The 19,699-nt window shown below is 42.8% G+C and overlaps 1 protein-coding gene across 2 annotated transcripts in view; it reads right to left on the bottom strand.

Annotated features, from left to right (window-relative positions):
- The window catches only part of Fras1 (Fraser extracellular matrix complex subunit 1), a 404,303-nt gene that overhangs the window by 63,595 nt on the left and 321,009 nt on the right, over window positions 1–19,699 (bottom strand). For both annotated transcript variants that reach the window (XM_063247218.1, XM_063247217.1), the window contains 8 exons: window positions 17,060–17,250; window positions 15,904–16,057; window positions 14,525–14,788; window positions 12,340–12,528; window positions 10,787–10,906; window positions 10,333–10,512; window positions 437–561; window positions 59–199 (listed from right to left, as the gene is read on the bottom strand). In XM_063247218.1, coding sequence (XP_063103288.1) covers window positions 59–199; window positions 437–561; window positions 10,333–10,512; window positions 10,787–10,906; window positions 12,340–12,528; window positions 14,525–14,788; window positions 15,904–16,057; window positions 17,060–17,250 — 1,364 coding nt within the window. The remainder of the gene's footprint in view (window positions 1–58; window positions 200–436; window positions 562–10,332; window positions 10,513–10,786; window positions 10,907–12,339; window positions 12,529–14,524; window positions 14,789–15,903; window positions 16,058–17,059; window positions 17,251–19,699) is intronic.

A 19,699-nucleotide genomic window follows, 5' to 3' on the forward strand; every position in this document is an offset into this window, starting at 1 on the left:
AAGCAATGGCGGTCCAGCTTGGGTGCCCTTGGCCAGATACCCTAGGGAGTGCTCGCACCTCTGTGTCTGCATCCACCGCTTTGAGCTCGAACTCAGTGATCGTCTTCCGCACACCCTCCTGCACCCGCATTCCCCAGTTTCGTACCACGGGCAGTGAATCATCCACAGGGTGAATGGCGATATGGAAAGTCTCAGTCACCTAGGACGGCAAAAAAGTGCAGCTTGGATTCCTGTCTCCGGGACCACCACCCCATGTGGAAGGGAGGTGCTCTTGGTTTCTCTTCCTCACCACTGCTGGCCAGAAAGAGCCCAAGAGGGAGGACTCAGGCAGGAGAGGAAAATGATGCTCTCAGGTCACCAGTCTCTCTGCCTCCTCTTCTCAGAACAGACAGGAAGGAATCAACACAACTCAGGCACGATCCAGGCCCTCACCCACCTCGTTGATTCCATCAGACAGCACAAAGTCGAATGCATCTGAATGCTTCTCGGTCTCACTAGAATGGACATACTGAATATTCTGTGAAGTCAGGTCAGCCTGCGTAAAGGAACTGATCTGGACACCTAGTAGAAAGGGAGGAGAGAAACAGGAGGTTGTCAAAATGCCAGCCATGCTAGGGAAATGTCACATGCTCACCAGAGAGGGCCTTATGCATTTCCATAGAGCCTGCAGGCCTGCCCTTGAAGACCTTGTGGTGGGCTGTTTGCGGATTTTTTCTGCAGTGGCATATGTTCTGTGGGGGCACATGTTAGCTTTGTTATTGAGGCTTCTGCTGTGTGCCACACCAACAGCAGGTGTGCATTAAACACTACTATCTTTTCTCTTGAGGATGACGCAGGTAAAATCTGTGAAAGACAGAGCCATTGGCTTATTTCCAAATCCCTTTCCTAAGTTTTACATTTCCCTATAACCTCAAAGTCTTTTCTGCAAATCTATCCTAACTTTTAATATTGCATGACAGTTTAGTTTTTGAACACCGGAGTTATAAGTCTTGTGTGCACACAACCTTGTTTCTGTGATTAGTGAGCCATCCCGGATGTTATGGTTGTGTTTTGATCCCCTCAAAGCTGCATGCAGTCATAAGTGGGGCTTTTTCAGAAGTGACTGGAATCCAGAGTGTGAGTGATTCAGGGTGCAATGCTAGGATTAAGGGTACTAGGATTAAGGGTACTAGAATTAAGGGTGAGTGATTACTAAACAAGTCCACTGATTTGTTTGGGACAGCTCTACTTTTGGAAGCCTAGATAGATATAAGAGGCAGAAAAAAGCTGCTGGGGCCCTCTTGTTTGCCTAGCTACCTCCTCTACCCACCCTGAGCTGCTTCTCCTCTGTGATGTCTCTCTGCCATCCCACCCTGCCTGGGAGCCACCCAGAGATGGACTGAAACCTCTACAAACTGTGAGTCAAATAAACCTTTCCTCCTTTAACTTTGGGTGTCAGGTACTTTGTCTCAGAAACGAAAAAAATAACTAAGACACCTGGCCGCTAGAATTCCACTGAAGACCTTTCACGGTCCTCTTCCATTGTCAGGCCTGTGCTTCTAGCCTCTTCATACTGCTGTATCCAGCCAGGCAGTAACAAAACTTACTTCATGACTTTGGGATATGAATAATCGTTCTCTTATCAAATTGAAAACGATCTAGAAAAACAAACTTTTTCATACTATCACACAGAAAAAATCATGTTAAATATATATTTACTATGACATTTTAAAAGCAAAAACAAAACTAATGCAATTTGAAATAGTAGAAAGGTATTTTACAAATGCACCATATCTTTATGATTTAATATGTCTAAGAATGTTTAGCAAAATAGTCCAAAACCCCTGCTTCCATCTTAGGGTGCTCATTTTCTGATGTCATCAAGACTGATACAAAATTTTATCTTTCAGTCCCTTGGGATAGATAACCTCTTCCAGATTCTAGGGACAGGGGAATTCATCTATTTAATCTAGTCCTTAACTTTGGCCCTAAAATTCACTTGCTGCATCCTGGGATTTATAATTTTTCATTGTTAACCCTGGTAAAAAAGCAGTTTGACTTTTCTATTAAGAAAAGTAAACAACAGAGACTCTACTTTGTTATATATTTAAGTATGACATCAGTATCACTGCTTTCTTTTTAAAAAGGCAAACGATCAACCCACCCACAGGGCTTTCATTTGCATCTCCCTTTATCATCTGAAAGATGTCACCCAGATACAATAGCCTTCTGTAAACTGGAGCATTAATTTTCTGATGAGGCATTTTACATTTCTGTGCTTGCTACATCAGCTTTTGACAGGTAAGAAATGCAGCCCCCTGTCTTATAGCTTTGTCTTGTGGCTCTGGACAGAAATCCATACCATGCTTTAAAAATTTAATAACTTCAGACTGGCTGCACTGAGAAATTTAAATCTCTTTCTCCTGCTGAGAATACATCCTCCCAGTTCATGGGAAAATACGTGTCTGGCGTCTCACAATCAACTGGTCACATAATTCACTGCCCCCATTCTGAGTCTGAGACATTATCACTAAGATTGTGCCTTCCTTGAGGGAAGAAGGCTTTGGGATTGAATCATTTTAGTATTTTTTTGTTTCAATAAAATTGACATATCATAAATTATATATATTTGAAGTATACAAGCTCTGGTATTCCCAAGAAACTGCCACCTGAGGCAAAACAATAAACGTATCCATCACTCCAAAAACGACAATCAACACCTCATAATCTTCCCATCCTTCCGTTTTCCAGCCACTCCTGCATCCCACAGCAAGCAATGAACTGCTTCCGTCAGTACAAATTAGTCCTCTTTTTTAAAAGTGGAATCATACAGTATGTGCTACTTTTTGTCTCATTTCTTTCACTTAGCATAACTGAGATTTAGCATGTAGTAACAGTTTATTCCTTTTAACACTGAGGAGTATTCCACTGTGTGGATACATTATAATTTGTTTATTTGCTCATCTGCTGATGAGTCTTTGAACTTGTAGTTCTGGGTCACCAAGGTTATTTGTTCACAATGATGTCTATGCATGGACGGAGTTTTCATTCTTCTTGGTAAAACCCTAGAAGTGAAATAACTGGAATATTTGCTAATTATATGCTTAGTTTCTGAGGGAACTGCCATGCTGTTTCTTTTTTAAAGTCTTGCTAGAAGAACCTGAGAGCTCTAGCCTCAATGGGTATAATGCTATGTTAGGCTTACTTACATATGTTGGATTTTATTTTTAAACAATTCTGGGAGGTCAGACTAGGCATTTTTACAGATTCTTTATGACATGGTAATAGAACTACTTATGTAATGAAAAATCTACATGACCTGTCCAAAGTCACATGGACAATTAGACTTGAATAAGAACCCAACGTAGTTTAATTCTGAAATTTATGCCTGCCAAGAGTGCTGTATATAAAGTCATTTCGACAAAGAACTTCTTGGATCTCATGCTTATTCTTCAACTTTTTTAAAAATGCAAAAGTAACATGTTTATTTAGGGAAATATGAAGACCACAGGCAAGTAGAAAGAATAATGAAACTAGGCAGTCGTGAGTTCGATCCCCGGTACCAGTAAAAACAAAAACAAAAAGAATAATGAAACTTAGTTGTGTACTTATTATATCACCATCACCACATACTGACATACTGCCATTGTGAAGTTTTTGAGTTGTTTCTTCTAAAGTGCTTTTTTTTTACTACAGCCTCTTTGTTATCGAAAATAGTGCTTAGTGGTGGGGTTTACTGTTACTTAAATGGCAGCCGTACTTCCACGCCAGAGGGTAACAAGCTGGTGTGGAACAGATGCTTCAAGAGGACAGGGCTGTTTCTGGTTTCTGCACTGATGAGCACCTAGGACAGTGCAGGGGACACAGCAGGTGTTCAATCACACACCTGGTGAGTACGTTCAAATTTACTGACTATAATCTGCATCCAGAAGGTTCCACGGAACACAGATTTCCTATTCCTATAGGAATAGGAAAGCCTTCTCAAACTTTTAGCCTTTGCTAATTGGGTTTTGGAAGGCACCAGCTACTCACCTTCCTGCAGGTGATGTTTTTAATGAAAAGCTCCTCTATTGGCTCTCACAGCAGGTAGCTGCTTTTTGAAATACTTGAAGGTTTTCAATTCCATGGAAAGTGTTTTTAGTCACCAAAGTGCTGGCTAAACCATGTCTCTGGCAGCATTACAGAGACCCACATTCACCCTGCTGGTTTTTCAGTTCCCCAGAAGCCCTACACATTACAGAAAGCTCAAGCTGGGTCAAGGAGGAGCTGCCAAGCGAAGTAGCTGGGGAACTGCCTTGGAGATAGGGCATTGGGGGAACCTTGGTCACCTTCTCCCGGCGCCTGGGGGGTAGCTCTGTGCATCTTGCCCTCCCTCTGCTTTCCTCTTCCGACTGTCTCCAAACCCCTCTTGTTGTGGGCTGAATTGACTCCCTATTTTGAAGTCCCAACTCTGAGTAACCTAGAAATGTGGCCTTATCTGGAAATAGGGCCATTGCTTATATAATTAGATAACATCACTAGGGTGAGTCCTAATTCAATAAAGCTGATGTCATAAAACTGGGACAGATGGACACAAGACAGATCCTTCCAGGGAGCACATGTAACATGGAAGCTTTCCATCATCTATGTACAACTCCCAGCCCTCTATATGAGTCAACTCTGCTAGTATTTCGACCTTCAACTTCTGGCTTCCAAAGCTATAAAGTTTTTTTTTGTTGAAGACGCCCGATTTTTGGCACTTTGTTATGGTAGCCCTAGCACAAGAACATGCCTCTGCTCTTCTTAAACTAATGAGCATGCCCTGTTTTGGTTGGTGTCAGAAAACCCAGAGAAGTTGGAATTAAGGCACCCTTCTGAGACAGCATCACTGCTGGTAGATCTCTCCTAAGCCCCTGTCTAATTGGGGGAACCACTGTTCTCTGGGCTCCCATCATCCTGTCTTGTTGCTGTTGTGGTGGATGAAACATATCTGCACATACCTGTTTTATAGGTACCCCAGTTCTAAAACATGTTCTTTTTTGTAGTAGCTACTCAATGAATGCTTGAAGGAAGACAATGGCAAGAAGGGAGCTCTTTTCATGATACAGCAGTACATCAGCAGCCCAGACCGTGGTCAGAATTTCATGGGGATGTGCAATGATTTGAGTAAAGTTTAAGTGTATCTCCCAGACTTTCAAGTGTTGGAAGCTTGGTCCATACTGTGGAAGTAGTAAGAAGTTGTGGAAACTTACTTAAGAGGTGGGGCCTACTGAGAGGTGATTAGGTTACCATGGACACCACCAATGGTGGGGTTAATGAAGGTCTCTAAGAGTGGGTTAGTTCCCCCTCACAATGGATGGTTATAAAAAGAGCAAGGCCAGTCCTTCCCCAGTCTCCCTCTCCCACATGTTTGCAACATTTTGTGACACAGCCAAGGGGGTCCTCAGCAGAAGCTGAGTAGACGAGCTGTCCATCTTGTGCTTTGATTCTCCAAAATTGTGAGTTAAATAAACTTCTTTTCTTTATTAAGTACAAGCATCAGGAATTGTGTTATAGCATAAAAGATGGAAAAATATAGTGTTCTTAAAAGACACTAATGTCCAAGCCCCTCATGTCTCATGTCTTATTCCTTAGGGTCTGGTGGGGCCTTGGGTATCATTATTTTTAAATACATCCTCAGTAACTGTAATGTTCATACAAGGCCAAGAACCAGTGATGTAACAGAAAGGTGGAAAGAACACTCAAAAAATGTCTTTGGTGTCTTTCTTTCTTTTTTCCATGTTTCCTTTCTGAGGTGTGCATCACATAAAATATAGCAAGTCCTAAAACATAGACTTATTTTATTTTATCTTATTTCTTTAACATCTTTAAAGCTGGAGCAGTATAGTCACCTCAGAGGTAGCAGATAAAATGGCAGACAACAACATTTGATCTTATCTGACCTGTGCAGTAGTGGTCATATCTGAAGACCTGTGGATTCTGCAGCATGTTTAATAGAGGGAACCAAGTGGGCATACTAACGAGAACTATATATATATGGTAAATAAAATAATATTCCATTTGGTTTTGCCTAAACTTCTTAAAGCACAATCATAACTAGTTAGCCACTAGTAGCCACTAGCCTACTGCAGCTGTATCATGGAGGAGGCTGCCATGTAGAGACCAGACCTCGAAGACACAAACCAGCAAGGAACCTGGAATCAGAAAGGTTGGACTAAGAGCACACAACTGAAAGAATTTTCTGCCCCCAGAGCTCATGCACCCCAGTAGGCAGCCTGAATGTGGGAACTGTCTGCTCACAGGACACCCCAGAGACCTCTCAGCCCAAAGCCCCTGGTGTCACCCTGAAACCCTTGCTTCAACCTCTCTCCTTGGTGTAGTGTGCTCCTCAGCACAGTGCTCTCTGTGCAAGCCACGTGGGCTCTGATGACCCTGCAATCTGAGACCTGGGTTAGGGATGCAAAATGCCCACTTCCCTGAGCATTTTCAAAAGTGAATTTAAAAGATCAAGAAACATGCTAATGAGTAAGCTAGCAGAAGGGAAGAGGCATTTGTTGCAATGGTAGCTCGCCTTGTCAGCAGCTTTAATTGACGTCCTTCAACAAACGAGCGCTTGGTGCTACGTACAGAGTAGAAAGTGGGAAAGTTGGGTGCAGTGCCTTGATGAGTTAACTCTTACAGGAGATGATTCCCTGCATGGAAGACTTCACAAGAGCCAGAGGATCCAAAGACTTTAGACTTTCAGCCTCCTCCCAGAGGGTCCTCCCATTTATGAGTGAGTCATTTGGTGTTTAGTTAGGAGGTGATGAGGGTACCCTTTGTTGAGGGAACAACAATCACTTGCCTGTTTTCAAGATTTAAGAGCAAGATCATGTCTTGTGGTGAATATGCAGCTCTCAGACTGGTGGAAAATGTACTGGGGCTCCTTCCAAGTCCCCAGGAGGGCAGGAAGATAAATATACCTCCTAGCTGGTGACTGACAGAGGCCAAAGCTGAGCATTTGCACCACACTGTTCCTCAACCAGTGATGGTTGTAGACAGACTCAAGAAGCACTGGTGGCTCATGGATGGCAGACTTGCTATTGTGTCCTCTGTTATGTGTTCTGTGCTTTAGAGTCAAATCTTTCCTGTCCTTGCTAAGCATTAAGCCTGCATCCGAGTGGCTCAGGTTTACCTTCCAGTGGCCTCAACAAGGACTACTGTACTCACTGATGTGAAAAGGGGCCGCGTGGCTGCCCGTCGCAGAGGACCTTTCAAGGTTCCCTAAATGCATTCAGGGATTCTGACGCATCGTAAGGGACTTTTCTTCTTGGCCTGCTCAAGAAGCCACTCTATTCCTTCAGGACAGTACATTGTACTGTCAGGGGGTGGGGTTCAGCAAGGGGAAGGTCCACCCTAAGGTATCAGAAACAGCACTTACTAAACCTTCCCAAAACACCTGTGGGGTGTGGGAGCATTAAATTAATAACATGTTGAGATCTGTAGGCTGCGAGGTTCATTATTATTCAAATCTGCTGTATTGGGAATAGAACAAGTCCCTGATTTAAGAACATTCGAGCTGTGAACTTTCACAGACATGAACGGACCTTGTATTATGAACATTCAGAGAGTCTACGCCATGGGTAACCCAGGGTCACTTCATCTGTCCACACTAGGGGCCAATACTAACTCTAAGGGGCAACTGGTCCCCAAACAACTCAAAGCCGCCCTGAGCACATGGGGTCACAAGGATTTGCTCTGCTGTTGAGGAGAACAGGCCCCACCCCAACCTCAGTTTCTGCTGGGCTCAACCTCACCCAGTGAAACAGTCTTTCTTCTATGTGCTGGGGCCAGATGCTTTCAGAGAAGCTAAAGAACCCTCCATGTCTCTTTTCTCCAAAGTCAGCCCTTCCACAAGTAAAGAGAGAGAATCAAATCCATGAAAGTGGTCTCATTTGAGGGAAAAGAAGGAAAGAGGATCCTGGCTTCATGCAAATAGAAAGGGCTCAATGCGGGGATCAGTGCCCCATCTCATTGGCAATGGGTACAGAGGACAGGGCTAGATCCCCCTATCTACTCTCCCAAGAGTCACTGGAAAGAAGCTGACTAGGAGAAACTGGCAGGGATGGGGAAGCACCTGGATTAGGAAGCTGGGCCTGTTGGGAGAGAGCAAGTGAAGCCCAGGGACCATCTCTCTGCTGTTGGAGCAGGAAGGAGCACAATCCCAACTTGCTCTTGGCAACCAGATTTGAAGCCACGTGAAGGCTGAGATGTGAAAAAGAAAATAAGCACCTGGCATGAGACTAGTAGGCATCCTAGGGTAGGAGGGGAGCAGGACTGAGGAGGGGGTCCCTGTAGAAGGGCACCTGGCAGCATGTTGCTAGAAGCTTGGAGCTTTTGAACACTGCAGTGTGCATGCAGCTGCCTAACACAACAGCCAGACCAACCCTCACATCTTTGGAGAGCTACAGTCAGCAACTTGACAGGATTCTGGCAGAAGCAATTAGCACATGAATTAGTTACCAAATAGCTCAGGCAGCCAAGATCTTGGGGATGCTGATCTGCATACATTCCCAGGAACCTGGGGACAGAGAAGGTGGCCCTCTGCTTTGATCTGTATTACAGACTTTAGCAAATTGCTCATTCTTCCACACATGCCACTGCACACAGGAGGACAGTTCCCTCCACCTCCCCGTCAGCTTGAACCCCACAGGACCTCTGCCCTCACCACCTCCACAGTCACACCCCACCTTTCAAAGCTCATCTCTCCTCACCCTTCCCCCCATTCACGGGCTGCAGCTACACTGGTTTCTTGCTCTGTCTTGAATTTGATTTACCTGACCGGTCCAGCCTCAGGATGCTTGGACTTGCTGACCCTCTGTCTGGAATGTTCTTTCCTTATCCATCAGCCAGTTGGCTCCTTGCCTCTATTTAGGGCTCTGCTAAAATGTCATTTTTTCACCAGGGAAGACTTCCTTTCCTCTCTGTCTCCTGTGTGCCCACCTAACACTCATCACTACCTGACATGTGATGCTATTTGCTTGCTTGTTTGTTTATTATCTGACTCTCTGCCTTAGCAAATGATTATAAGGGCAAATGCTTCCCCTGTTTTGATATTTCCCTAGTTGAATGAAGAATCTGTAATTTAAAATCCAAAGAAAACCTCTGAATCTCCAGCAAGCTGTCACTGTCTCTGGGACCATTCTACCTTTAGATTATTAATCAGCAATTATCTCTTCTCACTCACATTGACTGGGTCACCAAATTCTAGAGTTATCCCCTGGGATTCTTGTCTTCCTCAACCAACAAACATTTGCTGACCACGTATTAAGTGCCATCCTCATCCACCTCCCTCTAACCCTTTGTTTTCCCTACACTTCACCCTGTTGGGCACTGCCTGGTGCACTTCACTTCCTTCCCTGCTCAAAATTCAGCAGTTGCTTCCTATTGCCTCTCAGCTTAAATAGAGATTACTTATCCCAGTTTTGAGGACCCTCTATAAAATCTCAGTCTACTCAAAAGCTCTGTCTTCTAGTATCTTCAGAACACATGCTTCAGCTCAGCAGGTTCACTTGTCATTTTTTAAGAGCACCCCCATACCACTGCCATCTCTGGAAAGAACACAGATCTTGGCCCCCTAACTCTGTATCTTCCCACGGTGTTATTAAATACCACCTCTGTGCACTTTCCACCTGGATGTAGGGTTTCTCAGTTTTGAACTCTTATGACCCCAGGTTTGTAGCTTCCTTAAACACCTACCGTAGTCTTCCCTGAGTTCTGCTTACCTGTAGAGTCTCTTTATTACACCCAGTAGAGAACTCTAGAGGGCAAGGACTGTCTTTAATTCATCTTTGTTTCCTGAGCAGCAGCTAAACCACAACCTTGAACAGTACACATGCTCACTCACTATTTATTGAATTGAATTTCGTGTGTGTGCTAGAGATTGAATAAATGGCCATGAGCATGCTAAGCACGTGCTGTGCCACTGGGCTCTACCCTAGCTCCTGAACTGAATTTTAAAGCATAGAACACTGCATTGTACCAGATGCCCAGGGGAAGCACCAGGAACAGGGTGTGGTGTTTATTCTAGTTACGGAGGTAAGATTGCTTACATACAATTGGGATTTGAGGGGGGCAAGTGCTGAAGATCAAACCCAGGACATGTCAAGCACTCACTCTGCCACTGAACTCTACCCTCAAACCCACACTGCAACGTTTCACTCATTTTCACCAAGAAATTACCAAATACCCACTATGTTCTAAGTATAACATAATGGTCAAAATTAGTGAGGCAAACCATAAATAGCTAGTGAGGCAGATTTTAGGTGTACACTAGAACCAACACTTATTAAGTCCCAGTTTTTGGTTGGATACAGCAAGAGATGAGAGACATACCTGGTGACGCTGCATGTTCTAGATGGCCCAGCTGAGGCTGTCTGGTGACTCTGTAGATCAATTCTGCAGGCTCACCATCCTGGTCAGTGGCAGACAGCTGCAAAGTGGTGATTTTTTTTACTGAGTTCTCATCCAAGACCAGCCCTTTATTGGTGATAATGACAGGTGGGGATTTGCCTTCTGAAATGATCAAAAATAATGATTTAAAATGGAATCTTTTCCGCTTCCTTTCATCAGTCCTAGGCCTGATCCTCAGCAGTAAGGTTGCAGCAGTGTTCAGGTCTGTCCCTCAGAGACCTCACAGAGGAGCCAGAACTGTGCAACAGAGCAGGTACCATTTTCAAGTTCCATGTAGCTAGGTGAAGGAGGCCTCAAGCTCCACGGTGAGCATCTACAAACTATATAACTTCACAACCACTGAAGTATTTTTGTATAGAGTGAAGCACCTGCTTACCTAAAACATCAATGGAAAACGACTGGTCCATCAACCGATTGCCTTCAACATCAACCACATCGAATTTAAAAGCAAAGTTCCCACCAGGTTCTCCTGTTCTATGACTATATTCTACATGTCCTATATAAAGGAAAAAAAAAATAAGCAAGATTTGCTGTTAGTGCTTTCTGGTTTTATTCCTGAAGTAAGGAGTGAGACTTCAATTGCTTTTCATGCCAATGAATCAATTTACAATTTATACCTTCCTCACTTTGATAGGTTTGACATTTTAATCTAAAGCTTTTGTTGACTCCCTTTCCTCCCCTACCATCGGTTTCCCCAATCAAGACACTTCCTCATAACAAATTCTTTCCCAGTAACATTTCTTTTGGTTGAGGCATAACTTTTGTGAAAGATCTACCTGAGCGTTTAAGGAGGTGTGATGAGTAACTAGATCAGCACAACTTCCCTGTGTACAAAGTGCTCTGGCCACACCTGCAGCACATGGAGGAACCCTATTATACATGCATATCACCAGGTAAGAGGACGCAGACCTGCAGTCTGCCTTATCCCACGACTCTTCTCCCTCTGTTGCTCAATACAAGTAATGATGCAGCTTAGATCCAGCAGACAAATAAATAGGAAAGTGTGCAAGTAACCTCCATACAGAGGTCAAAGGGAGAAATACAATGTAATCTATTTTTGCTTGCCTGCAGCAACATTTATATGTAGCCATCAATGCAAATATAACCAAAGCTTTGGGAAGAGATCTGGTTTCATTTTTCACAAGGAGAGGCGGTGGCATGGAATAAAGAAGGAATTACTATCTCTTTGTTTGTTCTACCCACTTCACCGAAGCACAGACAGGTCCAGTGGAAATTCAGCCACAGTCAGTGTTTGCTGCTAGTGTCTGGGAAGGACTCATGTGTCTGCTCCTTGTGTACATATTTCTACCCCTAAAAGGAGCTGCATAGCACCACATGACTTCGGACTATTTTTCCCTCCCCATACGTAATTTTGCTCCCTTTTCTACCCCTGAATGCACTGTACAGTAACTACACAGCATTTAACATTTATGCCTTTGCATTACATCAGCATTTCCTGGAGGAGGGATGAGCCATGTAATGGCCCCCAGGCAGCTTGGATTTATGCCCTTCCATTTTGCTTAGTTCATTAACTTGTACTCTTTGGGGAGCTGAAAAGAGATATAAATTGCTCACCTAAGGAAGACATAATTTTTACCTTAATCCATCTGAACCCAATTCACTTTTCTTTCACTTTTGTATTTTTTTTAGCATCAAACAAGTCAAAATGACTTTGCTCTCTCTGTAAATAGCCCCCAATTTCATCAATCCTATGTTGTCAGGTTCACATTTTTGTTAAGAAAGGTAGTTTTCCTTTTTAAAAATGACAACCTCAAAAATGTCAGACAAAGAAAAAAGAAGAAGTCATAACTCAGCTCTTATTTTTAAAAGAAGAATGCCTGCTTTACTGGCATGGGCCACCAGGCATTTAATTCCCACTTTGCTTCTACAAGGTTGTATCCACAGGAGCGTGAGGAAGAACTGGCCAACCTTGGCTGATGTCAGCCTGGGTGAAGCCTCGAACGGGGCCATGGACAGAGATTTGCTGCAGGCTGTCAGGGGTCACCATCTGCAGGCGCCCTGCGCTGGGATCTTCCCTCACGACGTACATAACCTGACGAGGACCTGAGCTGGTGTCTGCTGCTTTCAAGTGCTGTTCTGTGATGCGTGCTGCAGACCCTGGAAGAGAACAGCAGAGTAGGTCACTCCCCATCATTTCCTTCAAATGGGACGTCAAATGATTTTAGGGCACAAACAACTAAATTATCCTTGGGCTCAGACACTCGCCCTTCTCAGTTTCCAGCTCATAAATTCTAATTTTTTTTTAAAAAAGAAATAGTCCCTTGGGCTTAGATCTGAGTCCTTTTCTCTCATCCATTTTTATTCTCTCTATATTTGTTTTACCCTGGCCTATTAGTACCTAGATCCAGGGAATGATTCCTAATTCTATGATGTAAATAACGTTTAGATCTATGATAAAATCTGCTTGGATTTAATTTATCTACTGTTTTAAGGATTATCAAACCAGAAAAAGCATTTTACATAAACTCAAAAACATGTCTTATAGCCATCTCAGATGGATCACTCAAAATCAACGTTTCTGAACGCAGGATAAACTGAATCTCACCAGTAGAGCCACCTACTACTCCGCAGGGGCTGGGGGGGGGCAGGCAGGACACTGCCTACCAGAAACCCTTCTTCTCAGGGCCTTGCACTTTGCTTTCCTCACAAGCCATTTTTTCAGTTAAAAACAGTAAATTCCAGTAAGTAGATCCTAGTTACTTCTGTGTCTGGCATCCTGCTGTTTAGAATGGTAATCCATTTCTTCATGTTTTTGCTAGGTAACAACAAGAATTCATGGCCCTTCTCACTCTTAACCCAGGCCATCTCCAGCAAGTAACCTTGAGGGGTGGGGGAACCTCTTCCTCTGCATCGAAGATCAGACTTGCTGTTTGCTATAATATGGAACGTTGGCCATCTGTGTGGGCCCGTGGGACTTGGTGGGCAGACAGGGCCAATGTAAACTTGTTAATGGCATTGTTGTCGGCTGTGTTATAGCAAAGAACTCTGTTTTTGAAGGAGGAATCTTGTGTTTTCTAGCAGCATGCATGAAATAGTAAGAGGCAATCTTATTAGCCTATAAGCAGGGTAAAGTCAAATTCTATTTCTAATAGCTGAGACCTACAGAATCCTCAGATTTTTAAAATAATATTATATCATATATTTTTAAAGACAAAATATATATAAAACTAAGAAGAAACAAACAATCGTTTCCTAGAGAGATAAAAAATGGTCCATGCGGTAGTTAGGGTGTAGGGTTAACTTGCCTGGCTTTGGTGTGGGGTGAATGGAGCACATTTCTGGGAATGTCTGGGTGAGTGATGGAGGGGTGACCTTGGGCTCTGTATCTGGCCCCTCGGCTCCCTCTTTCTAGCACTGTTCCTGTTCTCTGCTTCTTGTGTGCCGAGAACTAAGTAGTTTTGCCCACCAGGTTTCTGCCTTAGAGCCAGCTGATCATGGACTGAACCCACTCAAAACATGAGCCAAATTACACCTCTCCTTTAGGTTTTAGGGTAAGCTACTGTGTCCTGGCAATGGGAAAGCTGACTAATACATCCCACTCCCTAATCAAATCCCTCTTTCAATCCCAGTCTAAGACTAATTCTTGCTGTTTGTCCTTGAATGCTACTAAAACATACCAAAATTGTAAAGGTGGTGTAATAACTTATTGAATGATTCTCAGTCATTTGTATAACAATAGTTTGATGCATAATGGCCCCCAACTGCTATTCTATGCCTTTTTCTTCCTTTTCAATAAGTATCTAGAAAATTCTGCTAGATTTCTTGTTATCTATTTTCAAGGGGTTGGCTAAATAGAAGCAATATGATAGGAAATCTGGGCCTAAGAGTAGTTGGATAAATTAAAATTTTTGAGGACCCTGAAAATATTATGAACTCTTCACGAATCTTTTTTAAACTCACAGACCAAGGGATTTGGTTCAAAGAATTTCAAAGGCTTACCACTTGCCATACATAACTCTTAGTATCTCTAAAACAGTTCTCCAAAACTCCAGTCTTCCCAAGTGTTGAAGAGCTAGTTTGAAGGAAGAAAGTACTCGCCAAGAAAAACTAAGGAGGGAAGAAATGTGGCCCATCTCCTCCCCGCCTGTGCTACCTGCTGAGAGCTGAAGTCCTCGGTTTACAGTCAATCTGGGGGAGTCACTTATGGGCAGCCCTATGTAGATCTCCATCCTCCCCGTGTCCACATGGAGGCCATCAGTAAGTGAGAACTGAAAGTCATCCACTGCCACGCCAGAGTCCCCAGGCATGTATCCAACCAGGCCAGCCAGGACATCCTGGTAGGTGAAGGAGGAGCCCTGTGATAGAACTGTCCCATTCTCCAGAGGATCAGAAGAAGTAAGCCTCTGGAGTAGATGACCTGCAGAAAAAAGTAAAGAAAAACAAACAAACAATGGTAGCTGCTAAATGGCACCAAAAAGTTGGTTTTCAAGTAGTCGGATTCTGGGTATAATGTGAAGTATCTCAGAGGTTCTTGATGTGGACATTTTAACATTTTCTAAGTATAGATGCTTCACTATAGTCTCATCTATAAATAAGACAAAGTCCCACTTTTCCTGGTTCAAATCACTTAAGGAGACACCGATGCATCTAGCAATGTAGCAGCCTAACAATCACCATCTCCCTCCATGAATTGAAATCCATTTCATTATCCAAACCTTATTTTTCCCTGCTGCAAAGTGCAAATAAAATACTCTTTACTCACTGTCTTTCTCTTATAGTATGTGGAATAGGAGATGGGAAAACATTTTAAATTCCTTTTAAATTCGGAAAGACACTAAGCATCTTTGCATTGACGATTATTGTTCTGTTTTCAAGGGTCATGTACCTAACTGGAAAGTTAAAGTGCTTCATTAAAAAAAGAGAAAGTGAAGGAAAGAAGGCACGTTAAGAATGTAAGGGCCAGCAGCCTCTTCTGTTAGTCCTCTTTCCCCAGCAACAACTTCCTCTTGGAAAGCTCGTAAGTATTACAGGGGACTGGGGCTTGGGCTTCTGCACTCTAATCATTGCCAGCATTTAGAAAGAAGTGGGTGGAAGACCCTGACAGCAGCTTCTGCATATGATCCAGAGCAGAAAAATGCTCTCTGTGTAAAAGAACAGGCTTCTAGAGACATCTCACATGCTAGCACACATGAGATAGCCCCCAATTATCAATTAGGATGTCTACTCCGAGAAGAAAATATGCAGCAAATGCTGAAAACTATTTCTCTTGAGGTTACAAAAGAAAGCAGGGAAACAGCTGAAATAAAAATTCAGAGACACCAATTACCTAGAATTCAAGCTTTTTAAACAACCAGTGTCTACTGTGACCCCAGAACAATGTTAGCTAGCTGTGAATTTGATTATGCTTTGATGCAAAGAATGGACTAGATATGGGAAAGGCAAAGTAATAACTAACTGAAATCTAGGTGCTCATTTTAACAACCCATTCAGACACCCCAATTAAGAAGCTTTGCACAGCAGTCTCTGTCCTACCGTGGTCAGGCTTTTTCGTCAACACAAAAACCAGTTCATTATCAGGGGTGTCCAGGTCTCGTAGGCTTAGAGAAGAATTGCTTATCACCACAGCCAAGCTTAGCTTCACTCCAAGGGGTCGCACGGTCATCCTGGGAGGCTCATCGTTCTTCCTCTGATTAAAACATAAAATATTTGGTCTCATGCAGACATTAGGTAAGAAGAAAGAAAATACACATTATTCAGGGAAAGTATTATTCTTGCAGCAACTTTCACTGTCAAAACTGTATTTAACGATTCACTATCTTCCTAATCAAAATAATTAGCTTGAAAAGAGAAACAAAAGAGAAAAAGCCACACAACAAAACATCTCTTTGAAAAGAAGCAGGTGGGCTTTCTACAAAAATCTTCTAAGATAGCTTCTATAAGTACAATGATCACATTTTCTAGACCAAAAAATATGGGCATAGGATTTAATACTTGATAAGTACAAGTATGTTGGGGATATTAAAGGACTATTTGATCTCAGAACTGTGCCAGGAAATCCTAAGCATATCCCAGAACCAGAACACCATGCTGGGAAGTGGGTGTCTAAAGCTGTCTCCTCATCTCCCTATGACCACTGTGCCTTATGACTGCTGAAAATTTCATCTATTTTGTTTTCCCAAGGCAGAGAATATTCCATTCTGAGATTTATCTTTTATCTCTCTTACTCCCTGGGGTAGTAGAGCAAGACTGTGTATTTGCTCAAAGGAAAACAGGATCAAGGATCATGTTTCTTTGATGTTATAATTAAATGAATAAATGCATTAAAATATAAGAAAAGGGAAGTATGCACGTAGAGCCACACACAAGAATTTCAGAGAAAATACAGGCATATGTTAGTTTTTCTAAATATGGGAATGGCAAGCTTTCTCTCTCTGACTCTCACAAACTTGTTTTATACAGAATAAATAAATTTTACTCTGAAATGAGAATTCAGATTTCAAACTCAGACCTTCACCAATTGTCAACTTAATTCCACAAGTTTTCTGAAGATCAGGGTCATAGTTTAAGGTCCATCTTTAAAACTGAAGGTCAAATCCAATTTTTAGTTTTGACTCCATGGAAAGAAAGCTACATAATGGTGAGCTACTGAATAAGAAAAGGTTCACCTTTTCCAACTTCCAGTCTTTACCTCAATAGTGATATTGATGCTGTGAATTTCCGAACGACTAGTTCCATCACTCACATAGAAACTAAAAATATCATGAGTTGGTTCGATGCTTTCATGAACACTTTGAAAGTAGTAAATGTAGTTTTCCAGGACATCTTGAATAGGGAATGATGCCTCTGGGTTGCTGGTAGTTCCGGGGCCAAAACGATCACCTGCATGAACATGGAGGGAGGACTCTTACTTGGATATGTCAGTTTCAGCCTACGAGGCTGAACTAGAAAGCAAGGCATTATTGCTAACATAAGATAAAAATCATACTTGAAGACAAAGCAAGGAGAAAGCAGAGGATCAGGAACCGGAAGACTTGGAGTGAGATGCAGTTTCCCAAGACTCGTATACAATAGGATCTGCCCATCCTTTGTCACCACAAGTAATCAAATGAGTTTGCACACACAGCAGGACCAGAGTGATTTTTTTCTTGCACATAGCACAGAATTAGTGGCTATTTTGTTAGGAATCTTTTATAGCATAAATCTTGAAATAACTCACAATGCAATAGCCAAGATTCTACCTCAAACTTTAGCCAGTTTCAAAACCATTCTATCCAGCAGTACTGCAAGAGGAATACTCCTTCTCTCCATATCTTTTTATCTAACAAATCTCTGCTCAAACATGTTTGCAACTGGGCTGTCCAGCCACAGCCCAGTCCCCAGGTAGAGCACCGTGGCTCAAGATTACTCAGGGACTACAACACCCAGGTACAGTTCAGACACTGACATGCTCATGTCCTACTCAGAGAACAGGTGCTGTCATAGTCTGCACAAGTGTCCTCCAAGGCCCATGTGTTTAAATGCTCCCCAGCCTGTGCTGCTTCGGGATGGCAGTGAAACTTGTATGAGGCAAAGGCTGGCAGAAGGTCTTCCAGTTGCTAAGGCTGTGTGCTTGAAGAAGACAATGGGACTGCAGCCCCTTCCTTTCTCTTTTGCATGCTGGATATGAAGTTGGTAGCTCTGCTCCGCCACCTGCTCCCCACCACGATGTGCTGTCTCACCACACGACTGAAAGCAAAGGGTCAACTGACCAGTATGGAAACCTTCAAACCCATGGGACAAGATTAATTCACTTTCTCTCTCTTGATCTATTTCATGTAAGCACTAGAGTAACAAAGCTGACAGCTGAAGGTGCCATTCAGGTACTGAGGGGACCATTCAGAGCTCTATGGAAAATACTGGTTCCAGTGCACTCTGCTCATCCCACCCCAGATACTCTACAAGGCCAAGGGGAAGGGAAAACAGTCTCTAATTGACAGGTGGCTTCTCTTTTACTTGATTCTAACTTGAGTTCTTCTAAGTGATTGGTTTTAAATTGTTAACAAGATTTTCTTCTTAGCAGGGGAGAAAAAGAAAACCTTTTGTCTTTAAAACTTTCCTGGACACACACACACACACACACACACACACACACACACACGCGCGCGCGCGCACATTATCTCAAGAAAGAAAAGTGTAGCTGGAAGATGTGAAGGCAACAAAGCTTTGCTTCCCTTCCCTATGATCTTCTGTAAATACCAGAGAAGACTATTAACTCTCTGAATTATGGACAGTGCCATATTTGGTGGCATCCAAATAGAAAGACTAAGAATGGAAAGTTGTTTTGTTTTTAACAATTTGTTTGGAAAAACTCAAGACAATTTTTTTGGCTTCAATGACATTTTTTTCTTTCCTGCTTGTATCAATTACTCTAGAAGCAAAGAAAAGTTTAAGTGGCCAGTGACCCAATAAGCCCTAGGACATATGGTTCAGTGTTTCTAAAAAGAGCTACTATAACACTTCCAGTTTTTACTTTTCTCTCCATTGGTCACTATAAATAGACAAAAATAGCCTAAGAAAAGTAAATGGTATAATCAGATATAATAATGTTAAAAAATATTGAAGAAATAGATATTCAACATGTCAATTTGTCACCAAACCTTTAAGCACCAATCTTTTGGTTTTAAAATTGTACTTTCTACTTCTTGAGGTAAATCACTCTTTCTAATGTGCTTCTCTGCCTGGCTGCTCTGGACAGATTAAGCAGTTCTAGATGCGTGCTGACTGTTGTCACAGACACCTACCCTGCACTGCCTTGGAGCCCAGGGATGCCCTTGGAGGTAGTCGAGGCAAGGCAAGGTCTGTTTGTGCCATTCCTAAATGAATTCAGGTCCCACAGTGTTCACTGCAGTAGTATTCCATATTTGTTGGCAAGAAGTAAAAGCTGCTGCTTGTTTTTTAAAGATAGTCTTCCCATCAGGTAGTTGGTTCTGAATCTAGGTGGCTGGTGTACAAAGAACTCAGTACCAAGCAAAAAGGAAAGGGCCTCTCTCGTGGACCAAGGACAGCTGGGTTTTTACCTGAAGGAGCCTGGGACAGTTCTTTGGCGTCCCTGTATGCCTTTGCTCATCTACATCTTCATCCTCACGTTACTGCAGAGCTGCCATCCTAAGTGGGCTTCCTTGATCAGCAGTGTGGAACTGCTGCCCAGGATACCACCTTGGCAAGCCCCAAGGGGGTTTTTATGCACACCCGTATCTGAGAACCACTTGCTAGAGCAGCTGAGGCTTGCCAGAATTTTGACTTCTAAGCCAATGAGCCCCTCCCCTCCTTGCCGCATCTTTGCTTTTTC

This window comes from Cavia porcellus, unplaced genomic scaffold (assembly GCF_034190915.1).
Source record: "Cavia porcellus strain 051 isolate PalLab524CR breed Dunkin Hartley unplaced genomic scaffold, mCavPor4.1 scaffold_4, whole genome shotgun sequence".
NCBI lineage: Eukaryota > Metazoa > Chordata > Mammalia > Rodentia > Caviidae > Cavia > Cavia porcellus.